Raw genomic sequence first — 20086 nt, forward strand, 5'->3', positions numbered from 1 at the left:
ACAACAAACATTCTGGTGTTGACTGTCCCTTTAAAAGTTTGGTGATTGATTATGGTCATTGATATGTCTAAACATTATATTTTCTGTATATTAAAGTGTATTAAAGAACAATGTTGTGTATTAACATTCCTAAACATGATTTAGAAAGATAATACTATTTTAAACATAGTTTTTTATCCGCATCTACAAAGTATCGCAAACCTTTCTGTTTTTTCAGACTCCCATATTTAAGAACCATGTTGTGTATTAACATTCCCAAACATGATTTATAAAGATAATAATTTAGAAAAAAAATACTATTTTAAATATATTAGTATTTGTTTTATTTGTATCCTCGTCGAAAAAGTATTGCAAACCTTTCTGTGTTTTCAGACTCTCATTGATTTGTATGGCATTCACGGTCTCAGAGGTGGCGGTTTGAACGATAGGTACGCTGCATCGGAAAAAACACAAGCGTACCTGTTGAATATTTGATAACTTGGTAAGAGGGTCAAATAGAGTCAAATGTGAAGGTGGATCATCAGTAATATGCTCGAATAGAGTCGAATGTGATGGGGGATCATCAGTAATATGCTCTAATAGAATCGAATGTGAAGGCGGATGATCAGTATTACACTCGAATAACACAAGCATCGATCTGCGTCGGATTGATCTCGCGGGAGCATATATTACATCATACATTTCAACATTTGACGATGTTGATGCTTTGTAAACTATGGCGGATCAACTTTGCGCCTAATTTGACGCAGAATTCCAGCATAATATAAGTTGACACTTTGATAAATCGGCCCCATTGTCAGCAATTTATTAGAGAATAGAATTGTAACAATGAAATATCCATTTTGACATTTGAAAAGGCTATTTTTTATATATCAATATGGCACTATTTTATTTTAAAGGGACAGGAAATCCAAATATTTTCTTTTATGATTCAGACAGAGCATGCGATTTTAAACAAATTTTAAATTTACTTTAACTATCCAATTTCTTTATTCTCATGATAGCTTTAGTTGAAAAGTATACTAATAATCAACTAATATATTATTATACTAATAATAAACTAATAGTATAATTAGTGCTGACTCATAAATAACTCCACGGGAGTGAGCACAATGGTATCTATATGACACACATGAACTAGCACCCTCTAGCTGTAAAAAATGCACTGAGATAAGAGGCAGCCTAAAATGGCTTAGAAATTAGCATATGAGCCTACTTAGGTTTAGCTTTAAACAAAGAATACCAAGAGAACAAAGAAAATTTGAGGATAAAAGTAAATTTTAAAGTTGTTTAAAATGACAATGCCCTGAATCATGAAAATTTTATTTGGAATTTACTGTCCCTTTAACTCTGGATTATTTGCAGTAACAGAATATGATAAGAATTTCAGCCATGACTTATATGAGCAAATGTATTATTGTATTGGGCTCAAAATAATGTCCAACTTTCTAAGACTGGTGATGCAATAATGAATATATTTAATATTTAAATGTGTTTTTCTATTACAGTTGTGAAGACTGTGCTGGCAAGGAAGCACCTGTTTGGAAAAACACCTCTATCTGTGAATCCATATCACCCATTACTGGGCAGATCTTGTGTAACCACTCCTAAACCTCTTGAGTTTCCAATAAATCCAGACATTTTGGAATTTATACTGAAAAATGCAGAGCTAAAATACAGCATAGAGCAAAAAATGTCCGGTCACTCATGTGAAGTAACATGGCCAGATTCAGACTGTGCAAACCCAGTCATAAAACTTTGTATTTCCAGCAACACATCTGCAGATCTTAGGAGTACACCAAAGCTTGTCAAGAACCTGAAAGAGGAGGTTACAAGAGAATTCTTGAATATTATTACAATCTACAAAGTCACAGAGCACAACGTAAATAAAGTTGTTTGGGAAGGCATCAAAGATTTCTTAAGTAGTCCCATGTACGAGTCTGTTTTGATCAAACAAGATTCTGATAAAGATAAGGTTTTCATTGTAGGCCATTCCGATGATCTTACTACAGTAGAACCAACCTTCAGTAAACTAGTGGAGAATACACTTAGACACATAGAAATAAAAAAACTAAGTATAAAAACAAAATTGCCCCTGACCTCAGTTCTGCATAAGATAATATTGAAAAATAATCTTGAGAAGAAATTATTAAAAGAGTGTCCAGATGTGAAGATTGACTATGATGAATCAGCAAAGGAGGTCATACTCTGCGGACTTAAAGAGGACGTGTTTTATGCCAAATGTGAAATACTAAATGTAAAGCAAGAACTAAAAAGAAAAAGCATTAGCATTGACTGTAACATAAAAAAATACCTAAATTTTACTGATAATGATGAGTTGTCTTCCTTATTATTCATACCTAACAATATTAATGCAATGTTGCAGATTGAGGGCGATGTTGTTGCACTGACTGGTTTAGCTATGGAGGATCTGACAAAGGCAGAAAACAAGATGAAGTCTGAAATTGTTTGTAAACACATTGCTGTTGAAAACCGTGACATAGTTGAAACTGCAGAATGGAAAAGTCTTATAAGTTTTTTTTCTGAGAAGGGCACTATTCTGATTGAGGAAATCGAAAACAATGTGCTTATAGTTGGTCTTTCTTCAGATGTTCAAAACTCCTATGAGAGGCTAGATGACTATCTGGATAAAAATATTCCATTCCAGGAAGACATTCAGGTCAAATCTATGGCAAAAGTTAAGTTTTTAATGAAGGAGAGAAAGGAGGTCTGTGAAGATATAAATAAAAATAATGTGAAAATTTTAGTGAAGCAAAATATTATTTCCTTGTGTGGTAGTAAAAAAAATGTACTGGATGCAGCTACATGTATTAAAAATGTTTTAACCTCACTATTTTCAGACACTCTGTCAATTGACAAACCTGGAGCTAAGAAGTTTAGTATTGAGAATGAAGACATGTACGTTACTACAGCTAGGCAGAAGTTCAATTGCTTGATATATTTACAAAAGGATTTGGAAGACACCTTCACAAGTTATGAAAAAGTTCCAAATGAACCTCTCTATCAAGTAAAGCTATCAGAAGTTGTCATTGCTGTTTATAAAGATGATTTGACACGTCACAGTGTTGATGTTGTGGTTAATGCAGCGAATGAAGATCTAAAGCACATTGGGGGATTGGCTTTGTCTCTGTTGAAAGCAGCAGGCCCCAAACTGCAAACTGATTGTGATATTATTGTAAAGAATAAAGGAAAATTATCTGCTGGGAAATCTGTAATCACTGGTGCTGGTAATTTACCATGCAAGCATGTTATACATACTGTTGGACCTAGATGGAACTCCATGCCCCCCAAAAAATGTGAACGTCTGCTGAAGGAAGCAATAATGAATAGCTTGGAGATTGCTGCAGATAATGGTCTCACCTCCATTGGAATTCCAGCTGTCAGTTCAGGAATCTTTGGGTTCCCTCTGGATTTATGTGTGAAAATAATTGTGGAATCTGTCCATCAGTTTGTGGAAGAACAAGGAGACAATAGCAGTATTAAAAGAATTCATTTGGTGGATACAGATGATAATATAATTACAATTTTCACTGATGCTTTAAAAGTTGTGTTTCATGATCAAGATATCAATACCTCTTCTAAAACTGACAAGCGAAACAATGAGATGATAACATCAGTAAGAAAGGATGAAGCAAATAGATCTAATGACCAGATGGTGACAAGCATAGAGGGTATTCAAATCAAAGTAATCAAAGGAAATATTCAAGATGCAAAAGTATGTATACATCATCTCACTAAAGTATCATTTTCTTCTTACTAGAGAAATGTCATTATTTGAATTTGCAAACTCGAAAACAGAAACATGGTTATAAAATCCACATTTCTTCTAGTCTTAGTTTTACATTTATGTAACATAAACGAAAGTATGAAACTTTGAACTGAAATTTTACTTTGAAACATAAAACCATTGCAGTAGTGCAAAAGACTACATAAGGTTAACTTATTTAGGGCCAGTTTACAAGTGGAGCGATAAATATTGCATTCTTGAAAGTGATATTAGCACTCCACTAAGTAATACCAGTGCACGCTAATGTGCACTGGTATTACAAGTTGTCAGCAATGCAAACGTGAGCTTGCATTTGAATTGCTGGGAAGCATTGCGCTCACAAGAGCGTGCTTCCATAGGCTCCAATGGGATTCTCGTTCTGATGCCGTCAAAGACGGCATCAGAACCTAAGCACACTGAAGGAGGGAGAAGGAGGTAAGTAGTGCAGCGATTGCAGCATTTTAAAATATATATATACTGTATATGTATATACTTATATATAACACATAAATATAGACAGTATGTACAGTATATAAGCATATACACATATATTTACTGGGAACACACAGTTCCCATAGACCGCAATGTAAAGGCACTTTTCAGTGCCGTTTTTTTTTTCTAACACCCCACTCCCACCAACTTTAAACCCCCAAAACTGCCTAGTGCAGTTGTTTTTTTATTTTTTTAAAATGCTAGTTTTTTTTGTCTAATAAAAAACTATAATTCCTATATTAAATGAGAGCCCCATAAATATTTAAATGGAAGGAGGTCAGTGAAATGCAGCAATTAACAGACCAGAAAATATTAAATGCCTTCATTAGAGTCAAGGATAACAGTTCAGCAAATCAATAATGGTAAACAGAAGAATATAGATAAGCAAGTCAGATAGATCAGAGGACAAACATAAAGCTACAGCTAAATGCTGCTAAATATACAGAGCTGTATGAGAGGATATAGGCTAGTGCCCACTACTAGAATTTAATCCAGTAATCTGATGGGCATTTCTTGACGTTATTATGTCAGTGGTTAAATACTACATGGCAGAAGGGAAGATGTTTAGCATCTAGGCATAGGCAGGTACATGCAGGGTAGTAGACTGATGATATGGCACATACAAGCTAGAAAGTCAATCTTCAGGTACTACAGTCAGATCAGTGGCCAGGTACCACTATGCGATTAAGCAAATGATCAGGTACAAAGCAAACAGTTAGGCCAGTAGCTATAAAGGTCTGTAATATGTGACCAATTGCTCAGTGGTCAGGCACAAGCATGCTATAAAGCCAATGATCTATAATATGTGACCTGTTGCTCAGTGGTCAGGCACAGGCATGCTATAAAGTCAATGATCTGTAATATGTGATCAATTGCTCAGTGGTCAGGAACAGGCATGCTATAAAGCCAATGGTCTGTAATATGTGACCAATTGCTCAGTGGTCAGGAACAGGCATGCTATAAAGCCAATGGTCTGTAATATGTGACCAATTGCTCAGTGGTCAGGAACAGGCACGCTATAAAGCCAATAGTCTGTAATATGTGACCAATTGCATAGTGGTCAGGAACAGGCATGCTATAAAGCCAATGGTCTGTAATATAGGACCAATTGCTCAGTGGTCAGGAACAGGCATGCTATAAAGCCAATGGTCTGTAATATGTGACCAATTGCTCAGTGGTCAGGCACAGGCACGCTATAAAGCTAATGGTTAGGCACATTCAGGTTATTATGAAATTGGTCTGGAAAGTGCAAACAATTAGGCCATATAAAGCCAATGGTCAGGTCCAGGCAGGCTATTCGATTTGTGGTCAGGCCCACACAAGCTATTAGTATAATAGTAATGAAGAAGCAATGCATGGTCTATAATATGTAGGCAATCAGATCAGTGGTCAGACACATGCATGCTATAAAGCCAACGGTCTATAATATTTGACCAATTGCTCAGTGGTCCGACACAAGCATGCTATAAAGCTAATGCTTAGGCACATTCAGGTTATTATGTAATTGATCTGGGAGGGACATACTATTAGACCATTGAACAGGCTAATGCAGGCTATACAGCTAATGGTCAGGCAAACATATGTTTTACAATAATGATTAGGCACAGGCAGGCTATTAGGCTAAGGCTCAGGTTCCAGCAGGAAAGTATCCTAATGGTCAGGCACAGGAAGGTTATTAGACCAGTGATCAAGTGCAAGAAGGCTACCAGGGTAATGGTCAAGTACAGTGATCTGCTAACAACTAAACCTTAAGGTAGTGCTGGCAATGCTGGCAAGCATGAAAAACAGAGCAGTGGTAGAAACAGTAAAAGATGAAGAGTTGTGCACAAACAACAAAATACATTGGCATGGATTCAATAAAACCCCTTTATGAAACTAATATATTGTAGAAAAAACTAGTCACAGAGTAACACAAAAATACATCATTTGGAAAGATATGTGCCCTTCCCTCATCATATCTGCAAGATGAGTCACTCACCATAATAATCAATGGAGCATCATCTATTTCATAACTTTTCACTTCTTGGCGTAAAACGTTACAGAAGAAATTAATTATAATAAAATAAAATAAAAACTCTATAAAACAGTCCACTATAAAATATGTACAAACCCCCCCCCCATAAAAACTGTTTAAGAGGAATACAATGAAAATATAAATGAGACAACCTTATCTGCTTTGAAATATTAAAACATAACCTCAAAAAGTCTCTTAAAATTGCATGATCTTTCTCAATCATAAAAGTTTAAAATTCCCTTTAATATTAGGAAAACCCATTAACAAAAATATAGTTGAGATGAGATGATCTCTACTTAAACAACCTGGTCCCTATGCAACCTCACAAGTGCCAATGTGAAGGTTTTCAACCTGCCCTCAGGCCTCCCCAACAGGCCAGGTTTTCAGGATTACCTTGGGTGAGAGTAAATAAAATAACCATTGTTACTAATTAGCTGAATATTTCACCTGTGTTCCAGTTCCATATCCTCAAAATGTGGCCTGTTATGGAGCCCTAATGACAGGTTTGAAAACCAGTAATCTAGCCCAATGGGATATGTTTGGAATCTCCCAGCATAATGCTATCCTTCATTAAATTGGGTGTGGGGGAGGCAAAGAACAGTACTCATTATTTAAAGTGATATCACCCCATTATTTAAAACTGAAATCCAATTGGTGAGTGAGCACAGTTCTACACTTCTGATTCATATATGGGATGCATTTATCTCTTGTTACAATTATGTGTATAGAATCAGAATTTTAAAACTCTTCTGACTTATGATTACATTAGCAGAGGTGCATGGAGATCTTTTCACATATTCTTGTTGAACTGTAGAGATACTTGGTGTAACAACCACGTCCTCAGCAGTGCACTATATTTCCTCATTCCTTCAGTTGCTAAGGCTACAGTGCTCCCTCATAGCAAAATGGAGGAAAAAATATTTATTTGTTTTCCATTTAAAACACTTAACCCCGTTTTAGCTCTATTTGAAAAACCCAGTGCCTTCAGAGAAGCATCCTTGTATGATATCCTGGCATGTATTTTGTTACACCATCTTTTGGTAGTTATCATGCAAGAAATAGACCCATTATCTAAGCTTTGATTCCTTACATAAAAATCCATTTTGTTTAGTTGTACCTCCCTATTAGTAATTAAACATTTTCAAAGGTATCATATGTTTTGGTATACGTTTCTGTGTTCAGACAGATGTGATCGTGAATAGCGTGGGAAAGGACCGTGACATGGGAAGTGGTGGAGCTTCAAGGGCGTTATTGCAAAAGGCCGGCAATAAAATCCAGCAACTTTTAACTCAAGCAATCCCTGAGACATCTGAAGAAGAAGTTTGTATTTATAAAACTGAAGGCTGCAATCTTTCATGCAAGACAGTTATTCATGTTGTGGTTCCACAATGGGATAATGGAAAGGGCTCTTCTGAGAAGGTAAAACAGTGTTACATATTGAATTGTAAACAAAATTACATTGTCTTGAAAAAATGCTAAATAATTCCTCAAATAAGACATGGTTAAGGTATAATGTAATAGATATCACCCGTGGTTCTTATTTTAAAATCACCATGAACCAGCTACCAGCTAATTTTTTCTTTAAGCCACCCTATTACTGGTTTAAAAAGTGTTTTCATGAGCCCGTTTACTTTTATTGGCGCCTGATATCCAGGACCGGACGCTGATATCTATATATTCAGGAAAAAAACATGTTCTATTTTATTGTGTCTTCTAAGCAGTATTCTGCAATTATAATGTACAGGAGCTCCACAGAATTTATGATCTGTACTATGTAGCCTCAAAAATTTATTTTGTTTTAAATATATTTTTAAAAGATAAATAAATATTTTAAATGTGCTGTAAAATGCAACAATTTAAACACTAGAATAAAACTAGGAATAGAAAAATATAAAAGATGTGGCTTGGATGTATAATGACATGTATTCTTTAAATTGACCTTGCTGAAAAATATTATATTATGGGCTAAATTAAAAATGCTGCACTAACATTTACATGCAAGCGATATTGGGTTTTTGCGTGCATCAGAAAGAGCGCCCATATTACAAGTTTAAAGTAAACACAATCACAAGAGCACAGTCACTTTTTACACTCGTTGTGTTACAGCGATTGAAAATCTTGTCTGGAGGGTAATGCGTTTAAAAAAAGTTGCACTAAACACAACTTAAATACATTAAAAATGACAGTTACCCTCAAATAAACACTAAATGATAAAAAATTATTCATATAAATATTAAAAAAAGATATAAGGCATCATATGTATATGGTGTATTACAAGGTGTTTGACTGTAAAGGGCTATATTATATATATATATATATATATACATATATGTATAAATGTGTGTATATATATATATATATATATATATATATATATATATATATATATATATATATATGTGTGTGTGTGTGTGTGTGTGTGTAAATATGCATTTATGCGTTATACTGTGTATTTACTGTACATATTTCACATTCCAATGTTCTTCACATACAGGATAATGTTATTTTTATTGTAAATACATGTTGCTAAATATATATATATATATATATATATATATATATATATCTGTATATACCTATACCTATGTATATATTCCTATAGATATATAGGCATAAATATATGTTTTACATTAACAGTATCAGATATATATAGAAATATATATTTAATTTAAAAATTACCATTTTTTCTATGTGAAAAATATTGCAATGTAAAATATGCATAACGCTCTTCAGGTAACACACTTTAGGTCTAACGTGGTGTCGGGTTAGCGCACATGAAGAATTAGTAATGCGCGTTATTGAAATATAAAATATTAAAAAATCTTAATAAAAATAATTTCAAATTATTATAGATACTGTAAAATATTCTAAATAATCCACAGAATATATATATATATATATATATATATACACACACACACAGTATATATATATATATATATATATATATATATATATATATATATTGGCTAGGTAATTTGATACTACTGAGAATCATCACTCTAGCCTCACTTTGGATCAGCACAGACTGAATTCTGAATCCTCATTAATTGTTCCTGGGATCTCAGCTCTCTCCCTCAGCGGTTCACCATTCTGCCAGCACTATTTGCGATCAGCTGTGTTTGTATCTGCACGGACCATTTTGCTCAAGAAAGATTGTATCCCAAAAAAACTCCTACCAAAAAGGGATGTGAGTGGAATAAGAGGCCGGGAGAAATACTTGTCCAGATCTCGAGTTACAGACAGCGACACCCGGCATTCAGGTTGGATTTGTCCTGACTTCTTTGATTAAGCACTTTCATAGCAAGCGGTTCTGAGCGGAACTTTCAAACTACATGCTCAAACATACCTCACAAGTTTGAGGTTGACTCTTGTGAGTAGATACCCTACGGGGAGCAGTTTTAATATACCCCTGTATTATTGTTTAAATTAAATTGATTTGCACTATGTAGGTGCCTTTGTGCGCTTTCTTTCTCATTTTTTTATATATATATATATATATATATATATATATATATATAAAAGAACAAGTAGAATGCAACTACTCAGGAGACCTGGGTAGAAACAAGCGATACTCGGCAAGTTGCGCTAGTCAGATGGATGAAGGAAAAGTTAGGCAGCTATTATGGACAACCACTAATTAAGGTTAGGACCTTAGTACAGTGAGAGTAGGTATAGGACAAAAAGGTTAAACAGCGCCTACAAATCCTAATACATAAACTGTAGGATGTGCAGTGAATAAGTCTATAAATCTATAGCAATAATAAAAATATAAATATAAAAACAAGAAGGATGGAGGATCAGGTCTTGAATAATATGCAGTAGTTAGGTTCCTAGTGGTGTTGGATAGTAAAAAATACCCTTACCAGAAATTACCCCAATCTAATGAGGTAAGTATGCTGCACTGGGGGGTATGTAGGTGGTAGATCACTTCTGGAAACCAGTAGATGCTCCCTTTGATTTCGTCTGCCTCTTGGAGTATGTGGGGATGCAGTTTTTGCAGTGAGGATATCCCACAAGCTTCTTGTGCAGGTGTGCTTATTGCCTCTTGGAGTAATTCTTTATCTTGGTATGAAATTAATAATACAGAAAGAGAACCTGAGCCTTGTCCTGATGTGCTCACTTGGCAAGCCTGGGACTCCAGTAGGGTTGGGTGTGCTTTGCTCTAAGGCTTTGGGTACTCCATGTTGATACACATGACATAGTCATGTTGATACACAGTCATGTGTATCAACATGGAGTATCAACATGGAGTACCCAAAGCCTTAGAGCAAAGCACACCCAGACGAAATCAAAGGGAGCATCTACTGGTTTCCAGAAGTGATCTACCACCTACATACCCCCAGTGCGGCATACTTACCTCATTAGATTGGGGTAATTTCTGGTAAGGGTGTTTTTTACTATCCAACATCACTAGGAACCTAATTACTGCATATTATTCAAGACCTGATCCTCCATCGTCCTTGTTTTTATATTTATATTTTTATTATTGCTATAGATTTATAGACTTATTCACTGCACATCCTACAGTTTATGTATTAGGATTTGTAGGCGCTGTTTAACCTTTTTGTCCTATATATATATATATTATTATTTTTTTTACAGTATCTATAATCATTTTTAATAAGTATTAATCTTTTAATAATTTATATTAATATTTAAATAATGTGCCTTAAGATTAATAAACATTTTACTTTCAGCTTGCAATACGCAGGCAAACCCACGCTTGTTAAAAGATAAATACAGATATATAATTAGGAATATATATTTAAAATTACTTCTATTTTGGAATGTAAAATATTTACAGTAAAAAAAAGATAACACATTATAAAATATTACAATTTTTTAAAATGATTTTTCATGTTTTTAGGTATTTGAGTGTATATATATATATATATATATATATATATATATATGTATTTATATATACCTAAATATATATTTAGACATATATATATATATATATATATATATATATATATATATATATATATATATATATATATATATATATATATATATATATATATATTCATTATAGCCTTTTCCATTCAAATACCTGGTCATATACACTTACCTTTTAACACTTATAAAGCATTTTGATTAATATTTATTTGCCAGATATATCAGAAACTGTATATTTGAGTGTAACAGTTTATCTTAATGTATTTATGTTGTGTTTGGTGCACATTTTTTACCTTTAGAGGTCTACTTATCAAGCCGTTAACTTACTTGCATTCGTCGGCAGCAATAGGCTTGCCTGACATTGCCTAACATCGCGGCCGCGGACCTGAATATCCTCTCCATATTTAACAAAAAAGCTGTAAAAAAGCTGCACACCAAGTACAGGGCGATGAGCAGCGGACTTTTGTTAACTAAACAGTCATCGATCTCGCTGCTATTCGGCTTTTTCCCTGCTTTATTTGTATACTGTCAGTAAACACCGCCACTATACTAAAATGTTTAACCCCGCCGCAACTAAATAAAGTTATTAACCCCTATCCCGCTGCTCCCGGACACCGCCGCAACTCTAATAAACTTAATAACCCCTATTCCGCTGCTTCCAGACCCCGCCACAACTAACTAAATGTATTAACCCCTAAACCTCTGGCCTCCCACATCACTACCACTTACTAAACCTATTAACCCCTCAACCGCCAGCCCCCCATATCACAATAAACTAAATTAACCTATTAACTCCTAAACCTAACAACCCGCTAACTTTATATTAAATGTTAACTTATCCCTATCTTATAATAAATTTAAACTTACCTTTAGATTTATATTAAACTATATTAAACTATATTAAACTAATAATTAATCTACCCTAACTGTTATACTAAAATTACATTAAACTACAAATTAAATTAAATAAATTATATATTTAAAAACCTAACCCTACTCAAATAATTTAAATCTACTATTACAAATTACAAAGTTACCAAAAACTAACAACTAAGTTACAAAAAATAAACACTAAGTTACAAAAAAAATAAACATTAAGTTACACAAAATAAAAAATAAATTATCAAAGATTTAAACTAATTGCACCTAATCTAAGAACCCTATGAAAATAAAAAAGCCCCCCGGAAATAAAAAAAAAACCCTAGCCTACAATAAACGACCAATGGCCCTTGCCATTGCCCCAAAGAAATCAGCTCTTTTACCTGTAAATAAAAAATACAAACAACCCCCGGGCCCCCAACAGTCAAACCCACCACCCACACAACCAACCCCCCAAATAAAAACCTAATCTAAAAAACCTAAGCTCCCCATTGCCCTGAAAAGGGCATTTGTATGGGCATTGCCCTTAAAAGGGCATTTAGCTCTTTTTCAAAAGCCCAAACCCTAATCTAAAATTAAAACCCACCCAATAAACCCTTAAAAAAGCCTAACACTAACCCCCGAATATCCATTTACAGTTTCTGAAGAGCCGACATCCATCCTCAGCAAAGCGGCAGAAGTCCTCATTGAATCCGGCAGAAGTCTTCATCCAAGCGGGCCGACGTCTTCATCCAACCGGGCAGAAGTCTTCATCCAGACGGCATCTTCTATCTTCATCCATCCGGCGTGGAGCGGTTCCTTCACCAAGACATCTGACGCGGAGCATCCTCTTCTTTCAACGTCTTCTTTACAATGAATGTTCCTTTAAATGACGTCATCCAAGATGGCGTCCCTTAGATTCCGATTGGCTGATAGAATTCTATCAGCTAATCTAAATTAAGGTTGAAAAAATACTATTGGCTGTTGCAATCAGCCAATAGGATTGAGCTTTCATCCTATTGGCTGATCCAATCAGCCAATAGGATTGAGCTTGCATTCTATTGGCTGATTGGAATAGCCAATAGAATGCGAGCTCAATCCTATTGGCTGATTGGATAAGCCAATAGGTAGAAAGCTCAATCCTATTGGCTGATTGCAACAGCCAATAGGATTTTTTCAACCTTAATTCCGATTGGCTGATAGAATGTTATCAGCCAATTGGAATCTAAGGGACACCCTCTTGAATGACATCATTTAAAGGAACATTCATTGTAAAGAAGACGTCGAACGAAGAGGATGCTCCACGTTGTATGTCTTGAAGAAGGAGCCGCTTCGCGCCGGATGGCTGAAGATTGAAGATGCCGTCTGGATGAAGACTTCTTCCCGGTTGGATGAAGATGTCGGCTCGCTTGGATGAAGACTTCTGCTGAATTCGATGAGGACTTCTGCCGCTTTGCTGAGGATGGATGTCAGCTCTTCAGAAACTGTAAGTTGATCTTCGGGGGTTAGTGTTAGGCTTTTTTAAGGGTTTATTGGGTGGGTTTTAATTTTAGATTAGGGTTTGGGCTTTTGAAAAAGAGCTAAAGTCCCTTTTAAGGGCAATGCCCATACAAATGCCTCTTTCAGGGCAATGGGGAGCCTAGGTTTTTTAGATTAGGTTTTTATTTGGGGGGTTGGTTGTGTGGGTGGTGGGTTTTACTGTTGGGGGTTGTTTGTATTTTTTATTTACAGGTAAAAGAGCTGATTTCTTTTGGGCAATGCCCCGCAAAAGGCCCTTTTAAGGGCCATTGGTAGTTTTATTGTAGACTAGGTTTTTTTTTATTTTGGGGGGGCTTTTTTATTTTCATAGGGCTCTTAGATTAGGTGTAATTAGTTTAAATCTTTGATAATTTGTTTGTTATTTTTTGTAACTTAGTGTTTGTTATTTTTTGTAACCTAGTTGTTAGTTTTTGGTAACTTTGTAATTTGTAATAGTAGATTTAAATTATTTGAGTAGGGTTAGTTTTTTAAATATATAATATATTTAATTTAATTTGTAGTTTAATGTAATTTTAGTATAACAGTTAGGGTAGATTAATTATTAGTTTAATATAGTTTAATGTAATTTAGTATAACAGTTAGGGTAGGTTAAAATTTATTATAAGATAGGGATGAGTTAATATTTAATATTTAATATAGTGTTGTTAGGTTTAGGGGTTAATAGGTTTAGTAAGTGGTACTGATGTGGGAGGCCAGGGGTTTAGGGGTTAATAACTTTATTTAGTTGCGGTGGGCTCCGGGAGCGGCAGAATAGGGGTTAATAACATAATGTAGGTGGCGGCGGTGTCGGGGCGGCAGATTAGGGGTTAATAACATAATGTAGGTGGCGGCGGTGTAGGGGGCGGAAGATTAGGGGTGTTTAGACTCGGGGGTTATGTTAGGGTGTTAGGTGTAAACGTTAATTTTATTCTCCCATAGAGATCAATGGGATATCAGGCAGCAGCGAACATGAGCTTTTGCTGCTTTCAGACTCCCATTGATTCCTATGGCATCTGCGGCCTCCAGGGTGGCGGATTGAAAAGCAGGTACGCTGGGCTGGAATAGTGGCGAACGTACCTGGTAGATATTTGATAACTAGCAAAAGTAGTCAGATAGTTCCGAATTTGCATTCGGAACATCTGTAGTGACGTAAGCATCGATCTGTGTCGGACTGAGACCGGCGGATCGTATGTTACGTCACAGATTTCAACTTTTCCCAGTCTGTAGGCTTTGATAAATAAGGGGAATCAAGCTTGCCACAATTACGCTGCTGAATTCCAGCGTATTTGCGGTTGATGGCTTGATAAATATCCCTCATAGCCTTTACGTGAGGTCTTTAGTCGCACTAACCTGATGCGCATTAATTTAGTTTACGCTCGAGCGAACACGTTTACTTTCAACTTGTAATACACATGCAAGTTAACATGGTTGAGATATTGCAATATCGTGCCCACTCTAACAATATCATGCCACTTGTAATCTAGCCCAAAATCGTGACTTGAGCTGACTTGACCTGAAAGAAAGTGTTAGCGCTAAAATAAAAGAATAACAAAGCACATATAAAACATTAAAATAAACCATTACCCTCATATATAGACATGTTAAATATAAAATATAAGTTCATTATTGGAATAAATGTATAAAAAGGGGTTTAAAGGGAAATGGTATATGACATGATGTTGGACTGAGAAAAGGTCAAAAGTGTATATATGTATATATATTTATATGTGTATATATGTGTTTAAACATGTTTTTTCTTTCATTATTCAGATAGACCATGCAATTTTAGGCATCTTTCTAATTTACTATTATACATTTTTCTTCGTTCTCTTGGTATCTTTATTTGAAAAGGTGGAACGTAAACTTAGAAACCGGCCCATTTTTGGTTCAACACCTGGATAGTGCTTGCTAATTGGTGGCTGTAGCCAACAATCAGCAAGCACTACCCAGGGTTCTGAACAAAACAATGTCTGGCTCCTAAGTCTACATTTCAAATAAAGATACCAAGAGAACAAACAAAAATTGATAATAGGAGTAAATTAGACAGTCGCTTACAATGGCATGCTCTATTTGAATCATAAATTAAAAAAATGTTGGAATACTGCCCTGCTGCCCAGTCTCTGAAGGGAGGGGATCATGCTCTGCTTCAGTATGTCACAGTACATGGTGTGGTTCCCTCAATGAACTGTAGCTCCCCAGTGCCGGTAGCACTCATGCAGACCCAGACCATGACACTCCCACCACCATACTTGACTGTAGGCAAGACACACTTGTCTTTGTACTCCTCACCTGGTTGCCACCACACATGCTTGACACCATCTCAACCAAATAAGTTTATCTTGGTCTCATCAGACCGCAGGACATGGTTCCAGTAATCCATGTCCTTAGTCTGCTTGTCTTCAGCAAACTGTTTGCGGGCTTTCTTGTGCATCATCTTTAGAAGAGGCTTCTTTCTGGGACGACAGCCATGCAGACCAATTTGATGCAGTGTGCGGTGTATGGTCTGAGCACTGACATGCTGACCCCCACCCGTTCAACCTCTGCAGCAATGCTGGCAGCACTCATATGTCTATTTCCCAAAGACAACCTCTGGATATGATGCTGAGCACGTGCACTCAACTTCTTTGGTTGACCATGGCGAGGCCTGTTCTTAGTGGAACCTGTCCTGTGAAACCGCTGCATAGTCTTGCCCACCGTGCTGCAGCTCAGTTTCAGGGTCTTGGCAACCTTCTTATAGCTTAGGCCATCTTTATGTAGAGCAACAATTCTTTTTTTTCAGATCCTCAGAGAGTTCTTTGCTATGAGGTGCCATGTTGAAATTCCAGTGACCAGTATGAGAGTGTGTGAGAGTGATAGCACCAAATTTAACACACCAGCTCCCCATTTACACCTGAGACTTTGTAACACTAACGAGTCACATAACACCGGGGAGGGAAAATTGCTAATTGGGCCCAATTTGGACATTTTCACTTAGGGGTGTACTCACGTGTGTTGCCAATGGTTTAGACATTAATGACTGTGTGTTGAGTTATTTTGAGGGGACAGGAAATGTACACTTTTCTTCAGTGTTGTCACATGAAAAGATAAAATATTTACAAAAATGTGAGGATAAATAATGATTACGTGACCTACTGTCTGGAAGGCAGCAAAGAAAAGTGGAAGTTATTATGTTCTGGACTCTTTATGCTGCTGCTTTGTGCTGAATGGTGTTGTATTGTTGCAATTTTATGTAAATTTTTCTGTTTAGTTTTTTCTTGGCTGCTGTTTGGATTCAGTAAAGATTTGATGCCAAATATCAAGCTATAAAATTATTATAGGTATTATGAGATTTTCTTAGAAACACTAGTAACTGATTTACAATAAAATATTAAAATGTTTGAAACTCAGGATTGAGTAAACCCCTAGCAGTTACTAAGATGATGTAGAGTCTGAATCAATATTTTTAAGACAACATTATATTAATAAACTGTGTAAAAAGGAACATTATATTAAGTTAATTCCATTTTCTCTCTGCATTTTTAGATTTTAAGGCAGATTATACAAAGCTGCCTATTTCTTACAGAGAAAAATAATTGGAAATCTATGACCATCCCAGCCATTGGAACAGGATTACTTGGATTCCCCAAAAAATTGATTCCTACTTTGATGTTTGAAGAGATTTTTAAATTTAGCACAAAATCTAGAGTCCAGCATCTTCAAGAAGTCTGTTTCATTCTACATCCAAGTGATGTGGATGTTATTAAGGTAACCTCAGGGCTGTAACAAAATATTGTTACATAACTTTTGATTAACCATATTTACTGTATATAAGGGTATGAGTGCCATGTCATAGTTTATTATTAGTAACAGATCATTTGAGGTATCAATAAAAAAGAAGTAAATGCTGTGGATCAGTTGCCTGAACTTGCCCGACACTCCTCAATCCCATGTTTTTTTTAATGAAAAAATAATCGTTCAACACCAAACTCACAATAATCCAAATTTACTAATAAATCAATTTATCCTCTCAATACTTTTTTGTCGCCCACCTCGTGTATTTTGCCTTGGCACCTTTTAGGTGGAGAGCACAGTGCAAAACAATAGGAGGCACAATAAAGACGCCTGTCACTACAGCTATATAAAAGGATCAAACCTCTATAATTACTTACATTATTGATTGAGTAAGCCATGGAGACACTTCTGTATTTGTTTATTATCCGTTTGATGCAAATCAGGGGTAGAAGACAGACTAGAGAAGCAGATGTGAACAGTCAATTAAGAAGAAGGAGAATGCATGTACCCTGTATATTCCTTCCACAGGTTGTTTTACATGGCCTTTCAGACCAAGAGATTGTACAAAGATTCAGGCTTGTCAGTGAATCAATATTACATTTGTATCTTGAATTTGAAGATTATCTGGAGCCGATGACGGCATACTCAAGGGCCATTCCAGGACTATTAAAGCTATTAGCGGCATTGCACTTTTTTGCCACAGTTTATAAACAATTTAGATATACTGTATATATATGACATCTGTACAAAAGTTGTCCTTTTATATGAGCTGATTTCTATTCCCGCAACTATTATGACGTTTGTGACATCTTGCAGATCACGTGGGAATAATTGACCTTACAATTCACCAGACAGAATAGTACATTAGATTAATTGCAGCGAGCGAGGCATCAAAGTTATCAATCATCAGCCATGGCTCGCATTGGATTAGATGCAACATTTTCTGAGAGGTTTTGAAGTATATAGGGGTAGCGGACATCAATTATTTAGCTGTGAGTTAAAGCGAGTTTATCAGCATCTGAAATGTCGAGTAAATTGAGGGTTTAGTACATGGAGCCCAAAGACTGGGAATGTTTGTGCTGGGGTTTGGTGTGTAGAGCTTGTTTTGTGAGGTGATTGTGGATTTAGAGTTTTGTTTACTTTTTGGCATGATAACAGCTTTAGTAATAGATAGTTTTAATAAGGCCAGTTCTGTGGTAACAGTAGAGAAGGTAGTGATAGACACTGTCAAGAAAGAATTACTGAGAGTGGCACTGGCTGGAAGGTAAGTCTATGATATGTGTATATATACACCACCAGAAGACTTTGCAAAAATCTAGGACCACTGAAACATGATGAAGAAATCTGGAACCACCAGAACACTGAAGAAATCTGGGATCAAAGGGGACACATGTACTGCAAGAAACTGGTGTGACTGGTTACAGCGGGAACTGGAAAAAGGCAACAGGAATTGCATCCTTACAGCCAGAGAACACCAGCTAGGTTGGACGAAGGTCCAGGCAGGGTTGTAGGCTATCAGTAAACAGGAGGTAGAATAAAGTCCAAACAGAATGGTCAAAACTCAGGAAACAAGAGGAAATTCAAAGACAGAGTCTAAAGAACCTGGTCAGAAGCCAGCAAAAAAAATCAGCAGGTCCTGAAAACAAATGGAGAGTGCGCTCAATGTCAGGGCAAAGACTTGAATGCATAGCTGCCATAAATAGCAAAACCTGATTAGTTAACTGCCTGCATGTGTCAGGGAGCCAGAAAAATAGCCAGAAAGGGCAGCAGGTTACCAAAATTGAAGACAAAGCTAGAACCTTCCAGTAGCTCAACGGGGTAAGGCACAGAATAATGTAACAGAAAGACCTGAGATTAGTGGCGGGCATGAAACAATCCCAAGAATAAAAATAGCCAGGAAGGAAGAAAGAAAAAAAATTAAATACATAATGATTGTCTATGGGCAGTTTTACAGCCAGTAGTATATGGCTGTATCCACACACTCATATATACATACATTATGTATAAAAACCCTCTTAAGGTCACGGTAGAAGAGAGCTCTATTGACAGGTAGATTATCAAGCAATTTCAGCATCTGAACTACCTTCTCATTTTGTCTCCAAACATTTAGGGACAGATTACGAGTAGCCTGCTATCAGTTACGTGCAAGCGATATCAGGCTTATCGCTGTTGTTTGCACGCATCAGATGTAGAGCTCGTATTACAAGTTGAAAGTAAATGTAATCACTTGAGCGCAATTAAATTTAACGTATGTCAGGATACCACGACCAGAGTGGTCTGTTTAACTGTTTCGTGAAACATTTTTTTTCACAAAACACATCAAAAATACATTGAAAAATACAGTACACTCATAATAACACTATCTAATAAAAAATATTTAAAACAAATATGGCACAAAAAAGTTTTAAAGACTTAAAGATATGAGGTCTCAGCTGTTTATATGTGTGTACATATTTATTTATGTGTGTATATATGTATTTACAGATATATATATACAAACACATACATACATTTATACATATATAGACATATATAGACATACATATAAGTGCATTGGAGCCCTTTGCAGTCAAGTAGATGAAAACAATATTCATATTTAATAAAGTGTTATAAAAGTGTAGTTATAAAGTGTAGTTACTATAAATATTTCACATTCCAATGTTCTGCACTACCAAGTGATTAATATACCAAAAACAGGACAGTTACAAATGTATATATCTTAAATAAGGAATTTAATACAC

At 35.7% G+C, this 20086-nt stretch overlaps 1 protein-coding gene across 1 annotated transcript in view; it reads left to right on the top strand.

Annotated features, from left to right (window-relative positions):
• The window catches only part of LOC128657683 (protein mono-ADP-ribosyltransferase PARP14), a 411551-nt gene that overhangs the window by 176169 nt on the left and 215296 nt on the right, over nt 1–20086 (top strand). Inside the window, exons 7-9 of the mRNA XM_053712086.1 lie at nt 1509–3736; nt 7476–7712; nt 17097–17318. Of these exons, the coding sequence (XP_053568061.1) occupies nt 1509–3736; nt 7476–7712; nt 17097–17318 (2687 nt within the window). The remainder of the gene's footprint in view (nt 1–1508; nt 3737–7475; nt 7713–17096; nt 17319–20086) is intronic.

The sequence above is a fragment of the Bombina bombina genome, chromosome 1 (genome assembly GCF_027579735.1).
Source record: "Bombina bombina isolate aBomBom1 chromosome 1, aBomBom1.pri, whole genome shotgun sequence".
NCBI classification, from domain to species: Eukaryota; Metazoa; Chordata; class Amphibia; order Anura; family Bombinatoridae; genus Bombina; species Bombina bombina.